The sequence below is a fragment of the Macaca fascicularis genome, chromosome 3, assembly GCF_037993035.2.
Source record: "Macaca fascicularis isolate 582-1 chromosome 3, T2T-MFA8v1.1".
NCBI lineage: Eukaryota > Metazoa > Chordata > Mammalia > Primates > Cercopithecidae > Macaca > Macaca fascicularis.
Genome location: NC_088377.1, coordinates 178,990,321 through 179,011,335, shown reverse-complemented (window position 1 = coordinate 179,011,335; position 21,015 = coordinate 178,990,321). Strand labels below are relative to the sequence as shown.

At 39.3% G+C, this 21,015-nt stretch overlaps 1 protein-coding gene across 4 annotated transcripts in view; it reads left to right on the top strand.

Annotated features, from left to right (window-relative positions):
• Positions 1 to 255: 255 nt before the first annotated feature.
• Positions 256 to 21,015, top strand: part of PTN (pleiotrophin) — a 108,666-nt gene continuing 87,906 nt past the window's right edge. For 2 of the 4 annotated variants that reach the window (XM_045388325.2, XM_045388324.2), the window contains exons 1-2: positions 256 to 509; positions 10,935 to 11,089. In XM_045388325.2, the coding sequence (XP_045244260.1) occupies positions 11,079 to 11,089 (11 nt within the window). In that variant the 5' untranslated portion in view covers positions 256 to 509; positions 10,935 to 11,078. The remainder of the gene's footprint in view (positions 510 to 10,934; positions 11,090 to 21,015) is intronic. The other 2 variants (XM_005550876.4, XM_005550875.4) reach the window with 1 other exon arrangement.

Sequence of the window (21,015 nt, the reverse complement as noted above, 5' to 3'; positions counted from 1 at the left end):
TGGAAAAGAAATGTTGTGTTTGGTCTCTGCTAGAAACAAAACAAGGTACCATCTCATGGCCTCTTGGTTCAAATCCGTTTTCTTTCTTGCTCCGCGGGGAGAGACTGCCCCTGGAGTATTCTGCTTTTAATAAGCTTCCCAATCAGCTCTCGAGTGCAAAACGCTCTCCCTCCCTCGCCCAGCCTGCGTCCTCCTGGCCCGCTCCTCTCATCCCTCCCATTCTCCATTTCCCTTCCGTTCCCTCCCTGTCAGGGCGTAATTGAGTCAAAGGCAGGATCAGGTTCCCCGCCTTCCAGTCCAAAAATCCCGCCAAGAGAGCCCCAGAGCAGAGGAAAATCCAAAGTGGAGAGAGGGGAAGAAAGAGACCAGTGATCCGTCCAGAAGGCGGGGAGAGCAGCAGCAGACCAAGCAGGAGCTGCAGCGAGCCGGGTACCTGGACTCAGCCGTAGCAACCTCGCCCCTTGCAACAAAGGCAGACTGAGCGCCAGAGGGGACATTTGCAACTCAAAGTAAGTGAGAGGAATGTGCGATTTCTCGGAGGGCTCTTCGATCGAGTTTGCCTTCACCTTGTGCCACTTTTCCGGGTACCAACACATGATGGTGGTAGGAGTGAGAGAGGCTGCCCGGTGTCTTTGCTGATAGGACTGCTTTCAAAACTGACTTGCTCCAGAGGCCAAGGGAGGCGTATTTTGGGGGTTTCAGGTTAGGTTAGTTAGGGTGTGCTTAGGTAAGTGAAAGGAAAGAAGTTTTTGTGATGTTAAGCGTGCATTTGGACCGTGTTCCAGCGGTGGGCTGGAGAGTGCATCTTTGCTTTTCGTAAAACCTGGAGCTTTAGTAGGTGTGTCTCTGGCTGAGTAGTTGGAGAGAAAGTACGGCAGCCTGAACAAGCAGCTCTCATTTTCCCAACCTCTCTCTGATTCTCTGATTGCCCCAGGGCCCGCCAGCCCATGACTCTTAGCTGGCATTTCTAGGTAAGCGCTGCGGGTTTGTTCCTCCCAGTGCTCGCTGACATGGAACCTCTCTCACAGCACTAGTGGCACCCGTCTTCCCACCTGACAGCCCAGGAATGGTTCCAGAAATGGTTAGAACCGAAGTTTAGAAGACACATCTGGAGTCCCGTCTCTCGTTTGAATGCAAATTTAAAGAACTGCCCTGTACATAGACCCATTAAACTTTTAATTTGACCCACATAAATTTAGGATATATTTGTTACTAATTTACTAGATTTTTAGAGTTTCTGAGTTGTTGTTTCTAATAAGTTAAGAAAATATTTTTTGAGAGGAATATATTCAACTCCTTTCTTACTTAATAGATGTAAAGTGAAGCCTTCTCTCTCCTCTCCATACACACACACACCCCTTTCTCCATGACATAACACAACACACACACACAGGAACACATACATGCAATTTATATACACTCTAGTGTTAACTCACCCTTGTGTCTATTAAGAGCTGCTTTGTAAGTTTGGGGACACATTCAGAAAATAGGAGGGATAGGGGTCCTAAGAGGAGAGAACATTAAAGCTCCAGTCCTTGAACATTTCTCATGTTAAGAGTCACCAGGCATTTTGCTTTAGCAGCCTGAGAAAGGGGTGATGTGTGCATGTGCGTGTGTGTGTGTGTGTGTGCTGGAGAGAGGGGTACGGGAGGAGATTCAGGAATTACCAAAAAGAACTTTTGAACTAATAACATAATGAAGCAATTTTATGATCGTAGGCAAATGTGGAATTGATGAAACAGCAGGGCCCATGTTAGCCCCTTAATTATCTGGGAATGCGTTGATATATAGGAATATTAAAAGGTAATGACAATGAAACAAAACAGAAGTCTCCCAGTGCAGAAAATAAAGCTGTGTTTTCCATCTTCGTTATGTTTCCTTTTAAGTAAATTATGCACTTTAAAGGCCAAGTCATTTAAAAAATATAGTCCAGTTAAATTCAGAGGAAATTTGAATTTCTTTGCTTCCTTTGGGACATGAGTTATTTCAGACTGGCAATATTTGTACTCTTTCATTTAAATTAGAAGGTGAGATTTTAAAAAATTGTATTATTTAAAAAAAGAACAACTCTAATACCATTCTTTTGTGCTTTAAGAAACTTGGGCCTTAAGTTCTCTAATTGGACTTTAAATACATAGAAGGTGATCTTTTCTCTGCCACTGCTCACTGGTTCCCTTTAGGACATCTTTTTCTGCATTTAGTGAAAAGTCACTATAAGGAACTCCCACCTGAAGCCACATATAACAGCATTAGGTGCTGTGTTCCAGCTGTTTGCTTCTGGATGCAAATGCATTATGTTCTCAAAGCTAGAGCTTGAGATAAATAAAAGCCCTATTAAATATATGACTTTTTAATTATCTGACTTTAAATGAGATATTGTAGAGAATTAGAGTAATAAGGTATACCTAACTGTACTTATAGTCTAATGTATTATATATAATTCTCTGTTTTTTAGACCTCTTTCCATGAGATCATGAGATTTGGAATAATAAACTTATTAATTTATTGATATTTTCCATGTGCCTTATTTTGGCTTCACTTATAGCAACACATAACAAGATCTGCATTTTCATTGTTTTTAAAATTTCAGTCAAATCAATGGCCTGGTTTAAAATTTCATAAAACCTAGTTGTTGAAAACAACAGAGAGAAATAAGATCCCCAGATAGTTGAATCATTTTTTTAAAATAAAATCAATCTTAGATATCAAATATTTTAACTTCAAATATTTTATTTTTCCTTTGAAGATATTCTTGCTTTCTCACTTATATGACATTCTCACATGAATTCTGATCATCTTCCCATTGTGATGTGGTGTTTTTAATTACTATTCAAAACTTTCCCACAAAACTGAGTTTACCTGGCTCGTTGAAAATGGTGTGATAAATTAACAATAGATTGAAGGCCTGAAGTCTAAATTTGGAATAAAAATTCCAGTTCTCTAAACGATTATGCCTTTTAATATGGCAGCATAATGATATGGGGAGTTGTTCCTGACTTCTTTCCGGAAGGAGGTGTCCAGACTGAAACCACCCAATGTGATGAGTGCAAACGTCCTCCACACCTGAGTGCAACTCGGCCCAGTTTGAGATGTGCTTTTCTCTGGAGCATGAGGCTGAGTGGGAGCCCTCCAATGGCCTTTGTTCCATGGCTTTGCTAGTGATGTTGAGTTGGGCTTCTTCACAAGGGTGAGGAATGTTTTTTCCTCTGGCTTCTTTTCTAAATGAATAATCGAAGAGATTTTGTCTCCTTCTGGCACAAGGTCATATCACTGCTGTGGGAGGGGAGGTAAAATGATACTCAGATATGAACCTTTTTTTTATGAGCTAGGCTTGCTTTTTTCCATCCAGAGTCAATTGGCTTAAGTGGAATTTGGGCCATGGCCTCATGGAAAGTTGTCTTTCCGTCTGATGTTTATGGACAATTCAAGTTTCCACCCACTGGGCAATTTTTCCATCCACTTCAAGCCAGTCTAGTGTGCGGCATAGTTTTCATGGTGTCATTAAAATATTTCTAGATTGTAAAATATAACAAGCCTCTTTTTTTTTCTATTTTGGCATTTAATAAATAAGAGATTAAAACAGTAGCTTAAAAGGGTAGCTATGCTGAAACATTATCAGAGGGTATTATAAACATGGTAATATTGTGGACTTAATTATGTAGATCACATTCACCACAAATCCCTATTTCTTCAGGGTGGACAAGGAATACAATGACTCCTTCATGTTTGAGATATTTTTAGAAATAAAATTTAATTCCTTTTTCTAGGCTTTATTTATTGAACCATTTTTTTTCATAGTGGTTTAGATAAAGTGATATCTCAAATAGAAAAAAACATCATATCCAGTTTTCTAAAAATAGAATTCTTAGATTTTTTTTAACTTCACACATGGTGTAACAAAAAATCAATTTCTATATATTAATCTTGAAAGAAGTAAGTCATAGTAACTGATAATTGGGCTCTTAATTCTAAGAATTGCTTTTAGCAAAAGCCAAAACATCATTTTAAAACACAAATAGCATTCTGGGTCTCTAACCCTTTGCTCCCTTTTCTTCCTGCTTTTATGTTGACCTATTTCTCCTCCTTTCTCTCATTTCTCTATTAATTCTGTTGCCACTATTTCCCACCCAACAGGTCCCAGAACGTCTTGCCCAATTCCCTCTTGCTATGATGGCATACATTTCTCTATGTACAGATGTACCAGGAATGTTTGTCCATATGTTGGCATTCTTGGAAACTTGGACCTTCCTAGCTGGTGTTTTCAACTTGGACCTTCCTAGCTGGTGTTTTCAATGCCCTCTCTACTGATTCAGTGGTATTTTCCCCTTTTCTTTTTTGACTCAAGACCCTGGCTAAGGGTCAGCCAACATTTTCATCACTGCAATGTGTTGACCTCATTCTCTTCTCAGCTTCCCAGTATCAATGTAGCGGTGCAGCTAGAGTTACTCATCTCCATCACATCCTCTTGGGGTCCTACTCCAACAATACAATTTTTCTTGCTCCTATGGCCAGCCAGTTTAACAATATTTATTGTATGTATGTTGGATGCCTAATACTACATTGTGCTGGACAATGTAGCATGTTTAAGAAATAGAACATGGTGTCTGTCTCTATGGTTCGACAATATCTAATACTTTGTGTTTGGTAAGTGGTGTGAACTTGTGAAATTCTTTATTAGAAATGTATTTAAAGGAGATCTCAATTAAAATCCATTATGCCCTCACCCATCTCTGGAAAAGATGCTTTAAAAGTCACAGGTTGCTAACCCCAACCTTTTATGATTATCTCATAACCTCCTTGATATGTTATTATCTTAATATTTTCCTAATTTCTTTGGGCACTCCTTTTTTCACCTTTTGTTTTGCTTTTTTTTCCCCTCGTCTTCCAAATGTGTACATTTATTTCCAAATATTTCAGTTCCCCGCCTTCCTCTCTCCTCTCCAAATGCTTCAGTATTGTCACAACTGTTCTTTGAGCTTTAACTCTTTCACAAGGAAAATTCTCAAATCTGAAGAGAATTGGAGGAAGATTCTCTGTAATGAGCTCTAGACTCACATTTTTAATATTTTTTCAATGAATACTGAAGGAAATCATTCGGGCACAATTCTATTTGGAGGAGGAGATTGAAGTAAAGGACTTCTTGTTATTTTATTTTTATCCCTACCAGACTTTTATGGATAGTGACTGCCGTACTCTATGGTAGGTGGTGTGATGAGGGACACAGGACAAATAAAAATGTCTTCAAGCAGCTAATGATCTACTCAATATATACGTAAGAATATTAAAACACTAATTACTACAACACAAGTTAGAATAAGATATGTACAACTGTTGCCCTAAGCAGTTCCAATGTCAAAGGGATCACATTTTTATGAGAAAAAGGAAAGGGGAGCTCACAAAAGGCTAAATGGTACCCAACATCTATTTCAAAAGCATTATGTCTGTTAATTCCTTTAATGCTGTTTATTCTGGAAGATAAATTGAACTCCTAATTCCTTCGTGTTTTCATTTCACATTTGCCACATAACGTAGCAGAAACAAATTATTGGATGTGCCATCTTAAGAATTCAGACTGAGTTTTATTTAGAATCAATACAATTTTTAAGACATGGCACTCACTGTAGATGTCATTTTCAGGAAAATTTATACCAGACGAGAAGAGTGTCCTTTAATGAAAACATATACATGAAGGAAAAGAAGGCAAATCCTTGTACTTCAGCTGTGGAATTTGGATGAAATCTTGAGTCAGAAATTGAAGGCACCAAAGGTTTTCCAAGGCAAATGCCCCTCTAGGTGGAGCTGTATTTCTCCCCTTCTCTTTTCTTCAAAGTCTCCCCGTCACCGTCACCCCTTATAGTGACTTCAGCTCCTCCTTTCTCACCATTTGACACCAGCCCCACCCCATCCAACCTATGTACCCTATTAAGGCAGAGGCTGTCTCTCATTCTCTCAAGAACCCTAGCATATTTAGCATAGAACCATTGAAGATGGCAAATGAACGAGAAAATAAATAGGCAGCTCTAAATGCCTTTCATTCTCTTTGCCCATGTTGTTCCACCCACCTTGACCGTCTGTGTTCTATGCCTAATCCCCTCGCCTTACCAAACAACCTGGTGCCTATTTCCTGTTTAAGCCCAAGCATTCCCATGCTCAACTTTGAACCTCCAGAAACTTCTCCCACTCTCTTTCCTTCACTCTCTTCATTCCAAATGTCATATAGGCTTGCCAGTTCTCTAGAGTGTCTTCCTAATCATATTTCACCTTGATAATTTTAAACTTTTCATAGTTTCTGATTCAAGACTACCTCCAGAATGCAGAAAACTTTACTTACCACTTCTTTAACAAACCATGTTATTCAAAGTGACAAAGCTAGTCATTTGAAGCATTATTTTCATTATAACTTCTATGTAGCTATAAGGTCTTTTTTTCAGAATGTTTCACATTTATTTTTTCATCATATTTTTGTAACTCTACTCAGGTAGACTGAGTGGGATTTTTAAAAAATTGATACAGAAATGCAGGCTTAGAGAAGTTAAGGGGGCCACATTCAATGACATACAGATATGAAAACAAAAGTCTTAAAATTCCTGGTTTGAGTTTATTCCTCGGTAATATAATGCCATCTTTCTTAGGCTAATAAATTGATTTTATCTCCCATTTGTCTCTCATGTCAAACCCCAAGTCCAATGTATGTACAGTTAGAGGTCAAATAACCTACAGAAGCAGTTGCCTGTCTTCAGTGTTTATCAGATTAACTAGGGTCATGTGTAGGTGCCAGCTGCCTGGAGCCCATCTTCAGTGGTTCTGATTTAAGAGGTGGATTTGAGAAAATTGCGGACACCACCTGATTTGCTATTGACTTCACTGAAGTTCCCTTAAGCGTAAACTGGACATATGACAGGGCATGTGGATACAGATGATACATTAGAAAAAGTAGCCTTGGCCAGGCGCAGTGGCTCACGCCTGTAATCCCAGCACTTTGGGAGGCCGAGGCGGGTGGATCACGGGGTCGGGAGATCAAGACCATCCTGGCTAACACGGTGAAACCCCGTCTCTACTAAAAAATACGAAAAAAATTAGATGGGCGTGGTGGCCTGTAGTCCCAGCTACTCGGGAGGCTGAAGCAGGAGAATGGCGTGAACCCGGGAGGCGGAGCTTGCAGTGAGTCAAGATCGCGCCACTGCCCTCCAGCCTGGGCAACAGAGCGAGACTCCGTCTGAAAAAAAAAAAAAAAAAAAAAAAAAAAGAAACGGTAGCCTTGGTGGCTCAATATTTGAGCTACAAGGTCCAAAATATTGAGGTATAAACTACTACACTTCTTAGTAGCTCTGTGACCATGAGCAAATATTGTGGTCTTCCTTATTTCAATGTTTTTATCTCTAACGTGGGAGCACATACTTACCTTCTAGGACTGACATCTGAATAGTAATGGAGAAAATCAATGTGAAGTACTGAACATACAGTCTGATTGCTGGGAGTGTTTGAGCAGGAAGGTGAAAATGATGATCATGGTGAAGCAGCACCAGATGCAAGTTCTCACTTCTTCCCCCTCCTGAGTTGCTTTTCTTTCTCATGCCCACTTGGCATCTGCAACAAACATACAAGCAAAATCCTAGGCGGAATTCCATGCTTCTTGAAAGATCTCGCACCTCCACATGCTCATACCATTTTCTTCCTTCTTTCTAAATGCAGATTGAAAATCCTTTCTTCTGGAAGGAAACATATGGAGCATGGAGCATGTGATCATGCTCAAGGCCTGGGGGTTGGGCAGGCAAAATCTCCAATACAGACTCTTTGACTTTATGCTTTCCCATAAGGTCTAGGAGAGCATTTTGCATATAGGAGACTCCCAATCCAAGAGACAGGCACCTTATTGCTGACCTTAGTGATGCTCATAACCACATTCTCTCTGACCCCTGCTGATAGAGGCTTCAGTCCAGGGAAGGAGTTAAGGTTTGGAGTCAGGAACCAGCATCTCACCACAGTCCACCTGCTGTTTGGTATGGGCTGTTGAATGTGTTACTGAATCTCCTGGAATCTTAGGTTTTTTAGCTGTAAGTGAGAAATGATGATGATGTCACTTGTTTTGCCAACCTCATAGGTTGGTGGTAAAGGTGAATGGTCACGATGTAACGTCTGTAAGCTCCAAATTGTTATACTGAACATGAACTGAACTTAATAAAGTCAGTGGGGCAAGTTCTGCCTTTCTGGTTCCCCAATCCTGCTGTTGTCATTGTCATTTTCTCAGGACACCCAGAGATTGCCTCAGATGCCTGAAGGTAAGTTCGACTGACAACGTGAGGAGGAGGTAAGATGTGTGACAGGAATGAAGAAAAAGAAATGAGTCATACTAAAGAAAAAAAAGCAAGAAGACATCTTAAATGAGGCTAAACTGAAACAGGCATGCTTTCTTTTACTTCAGATCATGTTATAGTTCCTTCTGGAGTGTCTTAAAAGCTACATGTCACTTTTTTTGAATTGGTTATTCTCACTAAATATAAGCTTTAGTAATTGGCTAGCAGCAGTTCATTTACATGATTGCTGGATAATTGTGCTTCTCAAACTTTCATGTGCTTACCAGTCACTCAGGGTTCTTGCCAAAATTCAGTAGGTCTCCAATGAAATCTCAGAGTCTGCTTTTCTACCAAGTTCTCAGGTGACTGCAGTGCTGCTGGCTTGGTGACCTCTCTTTGAGTAGCAAGCCACAACAGTTTAATTCAACAAACTTGAGGGAATAGGAGACAAATCAGAACTCTCCAGTCATGATGTCCATAGCTTAATAAAAATGATCAGGATCATTGTCAGTAATGCTTCTTGCTATATGCAAAATCTTCTCAAACTTACATCTTTGACCAAATAATATTTACAATGTATGATTATTTATGAAAGAAAATTGCGGACACCACCTGATTTGCTATTGACTTCACTGAAGTTCCCTTAAGCGTAAAAAGACCCTGGCCAGATGTTGCACTTGGGCCTCCTTCCCAGTGCTTCTGCTGGGGTCTTTCTCCGAGAGGGTGTCAGTGATCCAAATGTTGCCTTCTTCATTTGCTTTAAAAGCTAATGAAAAGTGTTTAGAAAACTTCATTCTTAATATGAAAAAGATATATGTGATATGTTGACTTAGTATTAGAGTCTTCCCTTCTTTCACATTTTAACTCCTATAACTGCATTAGACTCTTTCCTTCCATACCATAATGGAACTAGACCAGGAATCATCCATCTTTGTGACTTCCTTGAAGACATTGGGCTGCCCAGAGAAAGAACCAGGGCTTTTTGCTTCAGAGTCCAGATTTAATTAATAAGGAGCATTGGGGTAACAGTCTTAGGTAACGGAGAAAATCTTCACTCAGGCTAAAACAAATAGAAGCTATCTTAGTCTGTTTTCTGTTGCTATAAAGGAATACCTGAGGCTGGGTTACATATACAGAAAAAAGGTTTAGTTGGCTTATGATTCTGCTGGCTGAAAGTTTCCAGATTGGGCATCTAGTGAAGGCCTCAGATGGCATCCACTCAGGTAGAAGGTGAATGGGAGCAGACATCACATAGAAAGAGTGGAAGCAAGAAAGACAGGAAGGTACCAGACTCTTTTTTTAACAATCAGCTCCCAGGGGAACTAAGAGTGGGAACTCACTCACCCACCCTCCCAAACCCCACCAGGGAGGGCATTAATCTACTCATGAGGGAATCCACTCCCATGACCCAAACTCCTCCCATCTGGCATCACCTCCAACATTGGGAAGTCAAATTTCCTCATAAGGTTTGGTGGGGACACACATCCAAACTGTAGCAGAAACCACACAAAACTTGAGAACAGTGTTTTCATAACGGCTTTCCTATTTGATGTGAATATGGCTTTTTTCAAGACGTAGCCATGGCATCATTGTACCCAGCAGCAGAATCATCTCTAAGGTTTTAACATATGGTGACCCTCATTTGTGAGCTTACGAACATCAGATCGTTGACTTAAAAAGCATATCTTGCATCTTGAAAGAACCTGATTTCAAGGGTCAACTCCTCAAAAAATATTTATTACAAAAACAAATTGCCCTCTCTGTGCAATGTATTTCTTTAGATACGTTTCAAGGGATTCAAATGAGCAAGCCTGAAGCTGCTAGAGGAGAGAAACGGGTAGTTTATTAGGCTACTTTTAACACGTGTCTATGCTTATATCTTGAAACAATAAAATAAAGCCTTTCTTCCCCTTATCTTTTCTTATTTACAATATACATTTCATTATTGAATAATGTCTCTGGGAATATGCAGAATCTCAAATATAGTTCAATGCAGGTCAAATGTGTGAAAAGTTTGATTAATTTTAACCATGTGAAAAATAATGAAAGTTTTTTTTTCCATTATGAGGTTGCTTATTAGGAAATCACAAATGTACCTGAAGAAACACATTATTTTTCCCATTCTACAAAAATACATGTTCGTGGTACAAGATATTCAAATTTTATAAAAAAGCAAACTTACTTATAATTCTTAAAATAGTCTTCACTGTTAGCACCCTGATACACCTTTGCAGTTTTTCTGATGTAACTTTTAAAAATAGATGCATAATTGGGTGTCCTGCTTTTTAACAGTGTTATTGATGCATGCGATATATCTTAACAGCTATGCACATGTTAACATGTGCACTTGATTCTACCAAATGAACCAATTAAGATGGAAATTCAATTTATTTAGCTTGATATGGGTAAATTAGAATCATAAAAAATGCTAAGTAAATTAATGTTATGAACGCTCATAAAAGAGCCAGCACTGGAAAAATGCAAACAAACAAACATCTCATAAAGCAAACAAACAAATGCAAATCTTTGTCCCTGCAAAGGATGTGCTGTTTAGATGGGAACAAATAATCCTGGGGAACTTAGTGTGTACCAATTAAAGGTCAAGCTGAGTACACATTGTCTTTCTTTCTTACCCTAAAGGACCCTTCCGTATATCCAAGGGTAAAAGTCTCCCCAGGGAAGACACAGCTGCCTGGTCCCACCCAGGTTGGATCCAACCTCTTAGCTCCTCTCAAGAGCCTGAGAAACTTGTGAGTTGCTGTGGGGCCCAAGGGAGTGGGCCTGATGCACTGCAGGTGGGTAAACTGCAAGATCAGCAAACCTCTTTGATGCGTTGTCGCTCCAGGGCTTGGCATCCTTCAGGGAGTTATTTGCTCTGTTATTATTTGGAATGACTAGTGAACAATTGGCTTGAGTTTAAAGTGAGTCAGATCAAATTTGGGTTTGACCACCACATTCCAGATCGCAGAGGAGGAGTGAAAGTCAAATGCGTTTAGTATCTGTGCCAGTATTGGGATTCCCACCAACTTTGGCCTGAAGTGATTTTTTAGCCTTTTTAAATTGCTGCTTTTGTCTGATGGTTAGGGAATTACAGTTGGCCTTCTGATATGTGATATCTGGGGATTTGAAGATGTGCTTCAAGGCTGTCATAAGTGAATTTGGTTTGGAGAAGCAGATTAGAAGCAATTCAGCAGGAGTAAGTGGGTAGATGTGGATTTCTACCAATTTCTCTCTAAACAGACAGATCCACTTTTCCTAAAAGCAGGCTGACTCTGTGGGTTTCTAATGTCTTATCCAGTGACATTCCTTCACAAGATGTTAAATGGAAGCCCTTTATATCAAAGGCAGCAAGACCAATAAGACAAAAGAAACAGCCTTGGACTTGAACTGAGGCTTTAGAGAAAACATCCAAGAATTCCATTGATAGAAGCCCTGTACCTGAAGAGAGGAACTGCAGACCTCACAGAAAATTCTATCAGATAGCATTGAGGCTTCTGCCACTAAAAAGGAAGTATTAAGCATGCCATAGGGCCCTTATGGCCCATCTGGCTGTCATGGTGTATCCTATGGAGATTCCTGTAGGGTGAATTTGCCTTCTTTGTTTTCCACATCTGCTCGGCTCCAGGTGCGTCTTGCCATAAAAGTCCCATGAAATCACTCCAGCTCTGTGGAGCAAACCTGGTCCTCTTCTTGTTCTTCTCAGAGGGAGTGTTTCAAGACAAAGTGGTATCTGCTGTTCTAATGAAGAGTTCCTTCCCAAAACAGGGCCTGAAGAATCTTGGGTGCAGAGTCTGGAGTTAGAGAGTCTGGTCCCTGAAGCCAACTCTTCCATAAACCTTTCTACCCTCTAACACATTGTTTTCATTCATGCATTCATGTCCTCCCCACCTTTAGTGGCAGATCATGAAAGCAGGAGACTGAAATGTGCTTTTTGTGGGCTAGAGCACATCAGGGTTCCTTCAGCCAGGGCTTCGCTGCACACACGCCTTCTAGATTTGGGGGCTGGTTTTCTGCCTTGATTGCTATTTGCTGTAATGTGTGATGTTCAACATTCTGTTTCAGTTCAGAAAAAGTTTAGGTTTGGTATTTCTCTTCTTCTCCTTCTCCTTCTCCTTCTCCTTCTTCTCCTCCTCCTCCTTCTCCTTCTTCTCCTCCTTCTTGTTCATTTTTTTTTGAGACAGGGTCTTGCTGTGTTGCCCAGGCTGGAGTGCAGTGGTGTGATCTCAGCTCACTGCAACCTCCGCCTCCTGGGTTCAAGCAATTCTCTTGCCTCAGTCTCCCACAGAGCTGGGATTACAGGTGCATGTTACCACACCTGACTAATTTTTGTATTTTTAGTAGAGATGGAGTTTCACCATGTTGGCCAGGCTGGTCTCAAACTCCTGAGCTCAGGTGATCCACCTTCCTCAGCCTCCCAAAGTGCTGGGATTATAGGTATGAGCCACCGCACCCGACCGACTAGCATTGTTTTCATTTGGAGGTTTCCATAAGAAGCTACTTCAATTGCTAATCTTGCATCCCTGTCTTTTATATTTAAAGGAAGTCACTATATTAATTTTGAGTTTCACTGGCTATGTTTCTTGTTGCTGAACCCCATTGTTTGTTCCTACGATTGTGTCTAGGTCCTTCACTTTACCACTTCCTGAATATGCATTGAGTATGGATATTCCTGAAAATGATTGAGTACCCACTATATGCCAGTTGCATATAGTACTCAATCCATGCTTATTGTTGCATAGAATTGTAGTAACCTTTTACTAGTTTCTATTCCTCTCTGTCCTATGTCTGGACCTCCAGAAACTCTGGCAAGAATTAATATTAACTGGCTGGCCTAGTGCAAAATTGTGACATGAGTAATCATTTTCTTTGGCATCTCCAGCTTTTTTCTTCTGCTCTGTCCTTTGTACTTAGAGGATGGTTCCATCATCAGTGCTCAGGTACCTGGAGCCAAGCTTCTGCTGTTGTCTGAAGGCATACCTTGTCCTCTACCTTCACCCTGGACAGTGGCGTCCCTAACTTCCCTTGCTGTGTTCTGAGGACCCATGGCAATAAGTCAAAATCAAGACCTGCCAGCACCTCTAAGACGTTGTTCATAGGAACTACTAAGAGCAAGGAGACTTGCTCCCTTATCACCAGCTAGTTCTAGAAGCTGAAGACCTTGCTTTCTGTTCTTATTATTTCTCATCATTTTAAATTCCTGAGCACAATTCACCAGCATTAATAGTACTGTCATAATAGCTACTACTTATTGAGTGCTTTCTATACAGTGGGTAGTTCAATACTAGAACTTTACATTCAGTGCTGGGTTAAATGCTCCCAACAGCCCTATGGGGTAAAGGCTATTTTTCTTCCTAAATGAGGGAACCGTGTCTCAGAAATAACTTGTTCAAGATCAAAAGCTAGTAAAAAATAAAACTGAGGGTGTAGTGCAAATATTTCTAACCACAAAATTCTTAAATGTCATACTCTTCTACCTCCATTCCCCTATTCAATGTCAAGGGTCCAGGGAGTACTTGAAGATATTTTGGTTCACGATTCCTTTCTTCTCTCTAGCCAGTATCCAGGAATATTTCTTCACACTATGTCATTTATTTCTACCTCCTTGTAATCAAGAGATTACCGTGTTTTGGATAAAGAATGCTGCCATTAGATTGCCCTCCTTGATTGCATATGATTGTTTCATTCCCATTGTTTTCTCAAATACCAGTTTGCCTGGCATGGTGTTTCAACATGCCTGCGTTGAGGAAAGGGACCACTGGGAGTACAAGCAGGAGGGTGTCTAGGAGCTGCTCAGTCTGTTTCTCCAGCCTGCTATCACCTGACTAAATTGTTTGTTGGATTGCTGTGTTCTATCCCGGGGGGAGGCCACAATGCCGGGTTTGTTTGTGTTGAGAGTCTCTGGCTTTGATTAGCAGCTAGCTCCAGTGCAGCTGAACATACAATAGGGACCAAAGGATGGGAAAAAAAAATCCTGCTACAGTTTCCCATTGGAAAGCATTCACTGTCAAGCTTGGACATCCAACAGTGGGACACAGATGAACAGAGGCTGGGAAAGGTTAGGTGATGGATTCTCCATGCCCTGCAGCCTGTTGTGTGTGATAGGTCATTCCTTTACATGAGCCTTGAGCCTCTATTTCTCTAAAATGTCTTTTATGATTCAGGTTTGAGACCGGTATTGATGTAGTTTGACAAAGGGCAAAACCTAGAAAGCTGCAAAGCATGAAGGAATCCCAGGATTACAACAGCTAGGGCAAAAGCCGTGAAAATGATGCATCTATCTTAAAGGGCTAGTCACACAGTAAAATTTATAAAAAGGTCTTTAATCTGGCAGCATGGAAGAAGTTAAAATAACTATGACTATAATTCTACAGCTGAAACAGGGAAGTAAGACTTTTTATTTTGTAATATAGTTAGTGATTTCCTTTACCAAACTGATAACATAATTTATATTTTTTCTCACTGAATTAAATATTAAATCTACTGCAGGTACCCATACCCACCATCCAGTAGCTGAATAACAAGGTGTCTACCTGAAGTCAAGAGTCTCTCATATATCCTTAGAGGGCTACTTCAGTTGTCCAGGATTTTTAATCAATAGAATATCTGTCTGAGACACTGGGCATGTTCCAACAAGACGCTGTCCATGATCCTGGCCTGTAGGCATCTTAGTTGCATCCTCATAAACGGGACAAAGCAGACTTAGAGCTAGAAAATCGAATATGAAATGAAATGATAAAAGAGTGGTTCGGTGGGTTTTTTTTCAGAGAAGGAAGACATTCCAGCCTGGAGCAGAAAAGGGTGGCTGCATGTAAAGGATAGGATTTTCTTTTCTTTTTCTTTTAGAGATGGGATCTCGCTACATTGCCCAGGCTGGTCTTAAACTCCTGGCTTCAAGCGAGCCTCCTGCTGTCGCATCCCAAAGTTCTGGGAAAGGGTAGGATTTTCAGAGGCAGAGTTGCATTGTGTATGGCAGAAAGTCATGAGGAAAGCATCTCCGGTAATGCATGAAGAAAGAGGGAAGCCAAAGAGATGATCCAAGGCAAGACCTCAGAGGTAGAAAACAGAAGGGCCTGATTTGTGTAGAGAGTGAGTGGCCAAGAGTAGAAACGAGGGTTAGAAAAAAAAAAAAGGAATGATAGCAAGACCCTTCAAGTGGAAGCTAACCTGCCTGAATTATGTCAAGTTAGATGGTAAGGAATCACTGAAGGTTCTCCACAGCAGAGAAGAAAAGAATTGGTAAAAGTAAGGCATAAAAAGATTATTTTAAAAGAAGTAACAGATCAGAGGTGGAGAGAATCAGTTACATTTTAAAAAGTAGTGCTTTGTATACCACCCCCACCCCACCCCTTGATCCTTTCACATTCTGGAAATCCTGTGCATACTTCAATGTTTTGCTTAAATACTGTCACCTCCGTGAAATTTTTACCTTTATTCCCCTAGTTAAAATGATTACTTACCCCTTTCTCTGTTTCACAACTTTCTATGGTTTTCCTTTTATAGTCATTCATTCATTCATTCATTCATTCATTCATTCATTCACTTAAAAATATGCAATGAACACAATGAGCTGGGCTCTATGTTAAGTATCAGGAATACAGAAATGAATACTTCACAGTCCTTGTTTTTGAATTGGACATCTAACTGGGGGGAGCAGGCAGGCACAGGAACAGCTAATCAGTGCAATTTCAGTGCAATGAACTAGATATGCACATGTGAAAGCCCATTGGAGAGACATTTTAGTCAGCTGAAGGTGGATTCAGGGGAGGCTTCCAGGAGATAGTGTCTCCTGACTTGTGTTTAAATATTGAAAAATATAAGGAAGAAAGTGTGAGTTCTGGTAGAGGCAACGGTGTGAATGCTTACTCATTCTTATCTTGTAACAGTTACCTTAAATGACTATCTCTCCCCACTTCACTATAGATCTCTTAGCTAATACTTTATACAATAACAAATGAATGAATAAATAAGTGAATTGCTGATGCCTTGGTGTAAGTAGGTAGTTAAGACGGATTCTTTCTGGACACACCATGAGGTAAAATAAAGGCTATCTGTAGTCTAGACATTACAATGGGAGGTGAGTACATGAAGGGTGAGTAAAAAATGAGATGTTGAAATTGATCAATTTGGGAGAATTCTAGTGCCATTGATAGAAAGGGGAAATCTAGACGAAGAGCTGATTTGGGGCAAGAGCATGTTGCAAGCCTAAAGGAATTGTGGAGAGACAGGATTATCCTAAGAACCGAGCATGAACTAGGTGCAGGTTTCTGAGGTCTCTCTGAACTGTGGACACCCACGATGCCTGGGAGGCCTTTTAATGAGAAGTAGCCTCAGGCTTGTAGCACTTGGTAATTGGTGACTGGGTTCCTATCTAAGCTGTAAATTTCTAGTCTCATTACTGCACCTTCCTCCTCCTGAGCATTCACAGCATACTTTCACTAGAAAATGTGGTAAGACCATATTAACCATTTAATTTTCTGAGAAAAGTTTTTTATTACTTTGCTTCTTACTTTAAATGTTCCTTGGATGCATCAGCTTTCAAGAAAACTCTATAATCACGTCTAGACATTTCACATGCACTGGAATGGTTTGAGTCCATGTCTTCCAAAAGAGGCCAACTGGCTGAGGAGAGGTTTCTGTAATTTCAGTAACTGCATTTTAGATTTGCACTGATTCACCCATGCAGAGATGCCAGCTCTTTTCTTGAAACTGCTCATTTTCCTGTACTCAAATGAATGACCTTCTGCCAATCATGCATGGAGTCATTATTTCTGCAGCCAGTGGAAAAGGTAGTTACTCATGGAACTCAACCCCAGGGTGACAGTGAAAGCCAGATTGTTATGGCTTGGTAAATATTGATGAAAATATGTGGAGAAAAACAAAATGCTGAACTTTTATCAGAGGTAGAAACAGTCTCTTATGCTCCTTGTTGAAAGGGCCACTGTGCTGGGTGTTTTGTGATGGTGATGTTGCTTCTTGCTGTCCATAGTCAGCACCTCCTCCTCCTCCACATGCCCCGCTGGGATGTGAAGACACTCCCTTCCTTTTCTGTATTTTCTTTATCTCACTCCAGGGATCCTTCTTCCTAGGGAGGGCAGAATCAGTGGTAAATGGATCATTTTCAGTTTTCTTCCTTTAAAATTATTTTTTCAGCTTTACTAAAAGAAAAGAACGCTCAGGAAGTAAATATTGTCTGGCTTCCAATCCCCAATTTAATTATCAGTCAGAAGAGGCAGGAAATGTCCTGGGGACAGAGATCAGACAAGATCTTTTCTAAGAAAGCCATTTAACACAGGGCATATTATACTTAATGTTGTTCCAGATTCAGATTTAGTCAGCAATTCCTGGTTCAGATAATCTGGGGCCTGGGAGGGTAAAATCTTGCAATTTCACTGAAGCTTTGCCTTATCTGTTTCCTTTGACCAATCAGGAAGCTTCTACAGGATGAGCCTATTACAGTACAATTAAAACTCTTTTATCTGCAGATGACCCAATTGATATTTCATACTCTGTTTCATACTCTGAAACAATTCATACTCTGTTTTGGCCTTCCATTAACAGCTAACATCCATGTAATATTTTATTATTGACAAATTGCCTTCCTAGATCTCATCTCATTTTATCCCCCAAACAATTCTATGAGATCCATTTTAGTATTATTACCCTCTCCATAGATGAGAAGAAGGAGGTTTCCAGAATGGAGAATTCTCCAAGATTTCTTCAAAAAGGGAGCGTGACAGTTGCCTCACTGACCTTACAGGATCTTTGGAGGGAATTATCATAACCTGTGAAAGTATTTTGCAAAAAAATTTTTTTAAAAGTTGGCATTTTGTTATTTTCTGTGTATACATTATTTGGCTTAAAACATCAGCGTACACAATCATAGAACATTGTCTCTTAAAGAACAGTTTACCTGTTCTTTAGAATCTTATGGGGCTGTGGTCTCAAAGTGTCCCATACTTTATCTATGAATCAGAATTTTTAGGTGAGGGCTTAGGAAGGTTAATTTTTATTTCTATTTTTTATTGTTTTTTTTAGAGACAGGGTCTCACTGTGTTGCCCAGGCTGGAATGCAGTTGCTATTCACAGGCATAATTCACTCCTGGGCTCAGGCGATCCTTCTTTCTCCACCTCCCAAGTAGCTGAGACTATAGGCGGGCACCACATTGCCCAGCTTAACAATGTTAATTTTTAGCAAGACCACAGGACTACTTTCAGACACACTAAAGTTTGAGAACCATTTTGTGTGTGTGTAATACATTTGGCATATATCTATTGAAAATATGACCTACTATGGCACTAGAAGTCTTCCAGAATTTGTTGGACTATAATAGATTCTATGTTCTAGACCAGCCTCTACAACTGGCTAATTTTGTATTAAGTCACCTGAATTTTTCAGGCTTGTATTTCTTCATTTGTAAAACAAATGACCTACACTAAAATATCTCTAAGATTCCACTAATTTCTTTGATTCAGTGTCTGTGCTCTTCCTAGATTATGATCTGTGGATTCTCTTCTCTCCCCATGGAATACTCTTCTGATTGTGTTTAAGTTGGTGGCTCTGCAGCATCAGCTTTACCTAAAAACTCATTAGACATGCAAATTCTCAACTAGTAACCCTAACTCTGAGGGTAGGTCCAGCAATCTGGCTCTTTAATAAGCCCTCATGATGATTCTAATACATGATCAAATTTGAAACCATTGAGATAATCCTGATTAGTAAATTCAAGCATATAACTACACCGTTATAACATTTTGTTTTCTTAAACTTAGGCTATGGCTATGACTATCTACTGCTGTCTGTCTCACAGGGAAAGACATTAAGAAAGCAAAATCCCTCTTTATTTTTAATATATGACTTCCAAGGGTAAAAACTCAACTTTCCATGTTGTGAAAGTAGCTTCTCTCATACATTAAGGCATTCAGACATCATTGGAAAGTTTGGCAAAGAAATGAAGTTTTAAATTACTGACAGTCTTCACTTTACCATAGTAAAATTAATTCACACCAGTCCCCCAACAACATAATTTATTAGTATATTAACTAAAAGTATATAAAATACTTAAATTGCATAAATACAAATTTCACTGTTAGCTGCTCAATCTACAAATCACCACATACATAGCAAATTTGCTTTATAATTAGTGACCCATCACATCCCTTCTTTCATAGTCTGTCTGTAATTGGTCACCGTGAATCTGTTATTCACTTTAGGCACAGGCAGCAAACCATGTACTTTTGTTGCCTCCTTGTCTCACAATGATAAATTCACAAGATGGTTTTCAAAAATTGGTAATCCAAAGAAGAAATTGGCCAACAAAGATGAAAGTGCAGGCAAGAAAATAGGAATAATTTAACACTGGAAGTGAAACTCAAATCAAACATAAGTGGAGTTACAGAAGTAACTGAAGGTGGGAACATTGATGCTGCTGCCACTGGAGAGACTCTCCACGTGCGGCCAAAGGCACTTAGGAAAGGCAAATTAATAGCTATAAATACGGAAATTGGATATGACTAAGAGGATGAAACTGTCCTGAGGGAATTGATGCTGACAGTAACTCACTACAATGGATTCTTGGATTTATTTTATGACACTGAAAGAGTGAAGAATAAAATGTTGGAAGCTAATCCAAATGTAGAAAGGTGTATGATGATTTGCCAAGGCATGGAAAAATGCTTATTCTGCATTGTAATGTGTACTATGAGAAAAGAAAAGCAAGCTGTTCTAATGACTCTTGATAAATATTTTACAAAACCAAACATTTTACATCTCAATATTTCTAATGTTTTATGTGGCAGTATACTAAATAAATATCAATTTTACTATATTTTAATTTTTCTATACATTTATGAATACAGAGTTTTTAATGATAGGTCCTAGAAAAAACATAATTTTCCTATTGATAGTTAAGGTTGATCTTAAAACAAGTTGAGTTTTATGGTCGTAAACTACTATGCATAGCAGGAACTGCCTGAATATCTTAAATTTCAAATATAAACACTATGAAGCAAGTGTATTACTCCAGAACTCATACGTGACTCCTAAAAAATAACTGTATGAGCCTATATGTTTTATATTTTTAAAATGGGCTATAGATGTCACCAATTGAAAACCTCCATCCATTGCTTCCCTCTATTAAATATTTATTGAATGCCCACATGTTATTCTTCTAAGCCCTGATAGCACAGGAGTAAACACCTATTAGGTATCTGCTTTCATTCTCAATTAAGGAAAAGCAAATAAGTAGAAAAAATTTCAGCAAGTAGTAAGGAAGAAAATAAAAGAGGATAATGAGATAGAAAATGACTGTATGTACGAGGGAAGGAGGGGTGGTTTAGGAAGGAGAGTGCCAGGGAAGGCCTCTAAGCTTCAACCAAACAGGTTTCTGTTCATGGGCTGAGATAAAATAACTGTTTCAGTGATTAAGTCCAAAGTTCTTACTTTATAACTTATTGTACAATGTATTTTTGAAAATTAAATAGTTAAATATTTAATCAATATTAAACACTTTTTTATTGTTAATTATCCTAGTCACATACGGTCTATTTTAAGTAAAACAAATTTTAAAAGCTAATAATTAATTTATAAATAGAACATTAATTCTATGCTATGATAACTTCCATAATTTAAGCGTTAAAAAATATTTTATTTTTGCTGATTACATATGTTTAAATCTGGAGTCACATATTTGAATTCCAAAGACTGGCCATAGCATTACTGAGA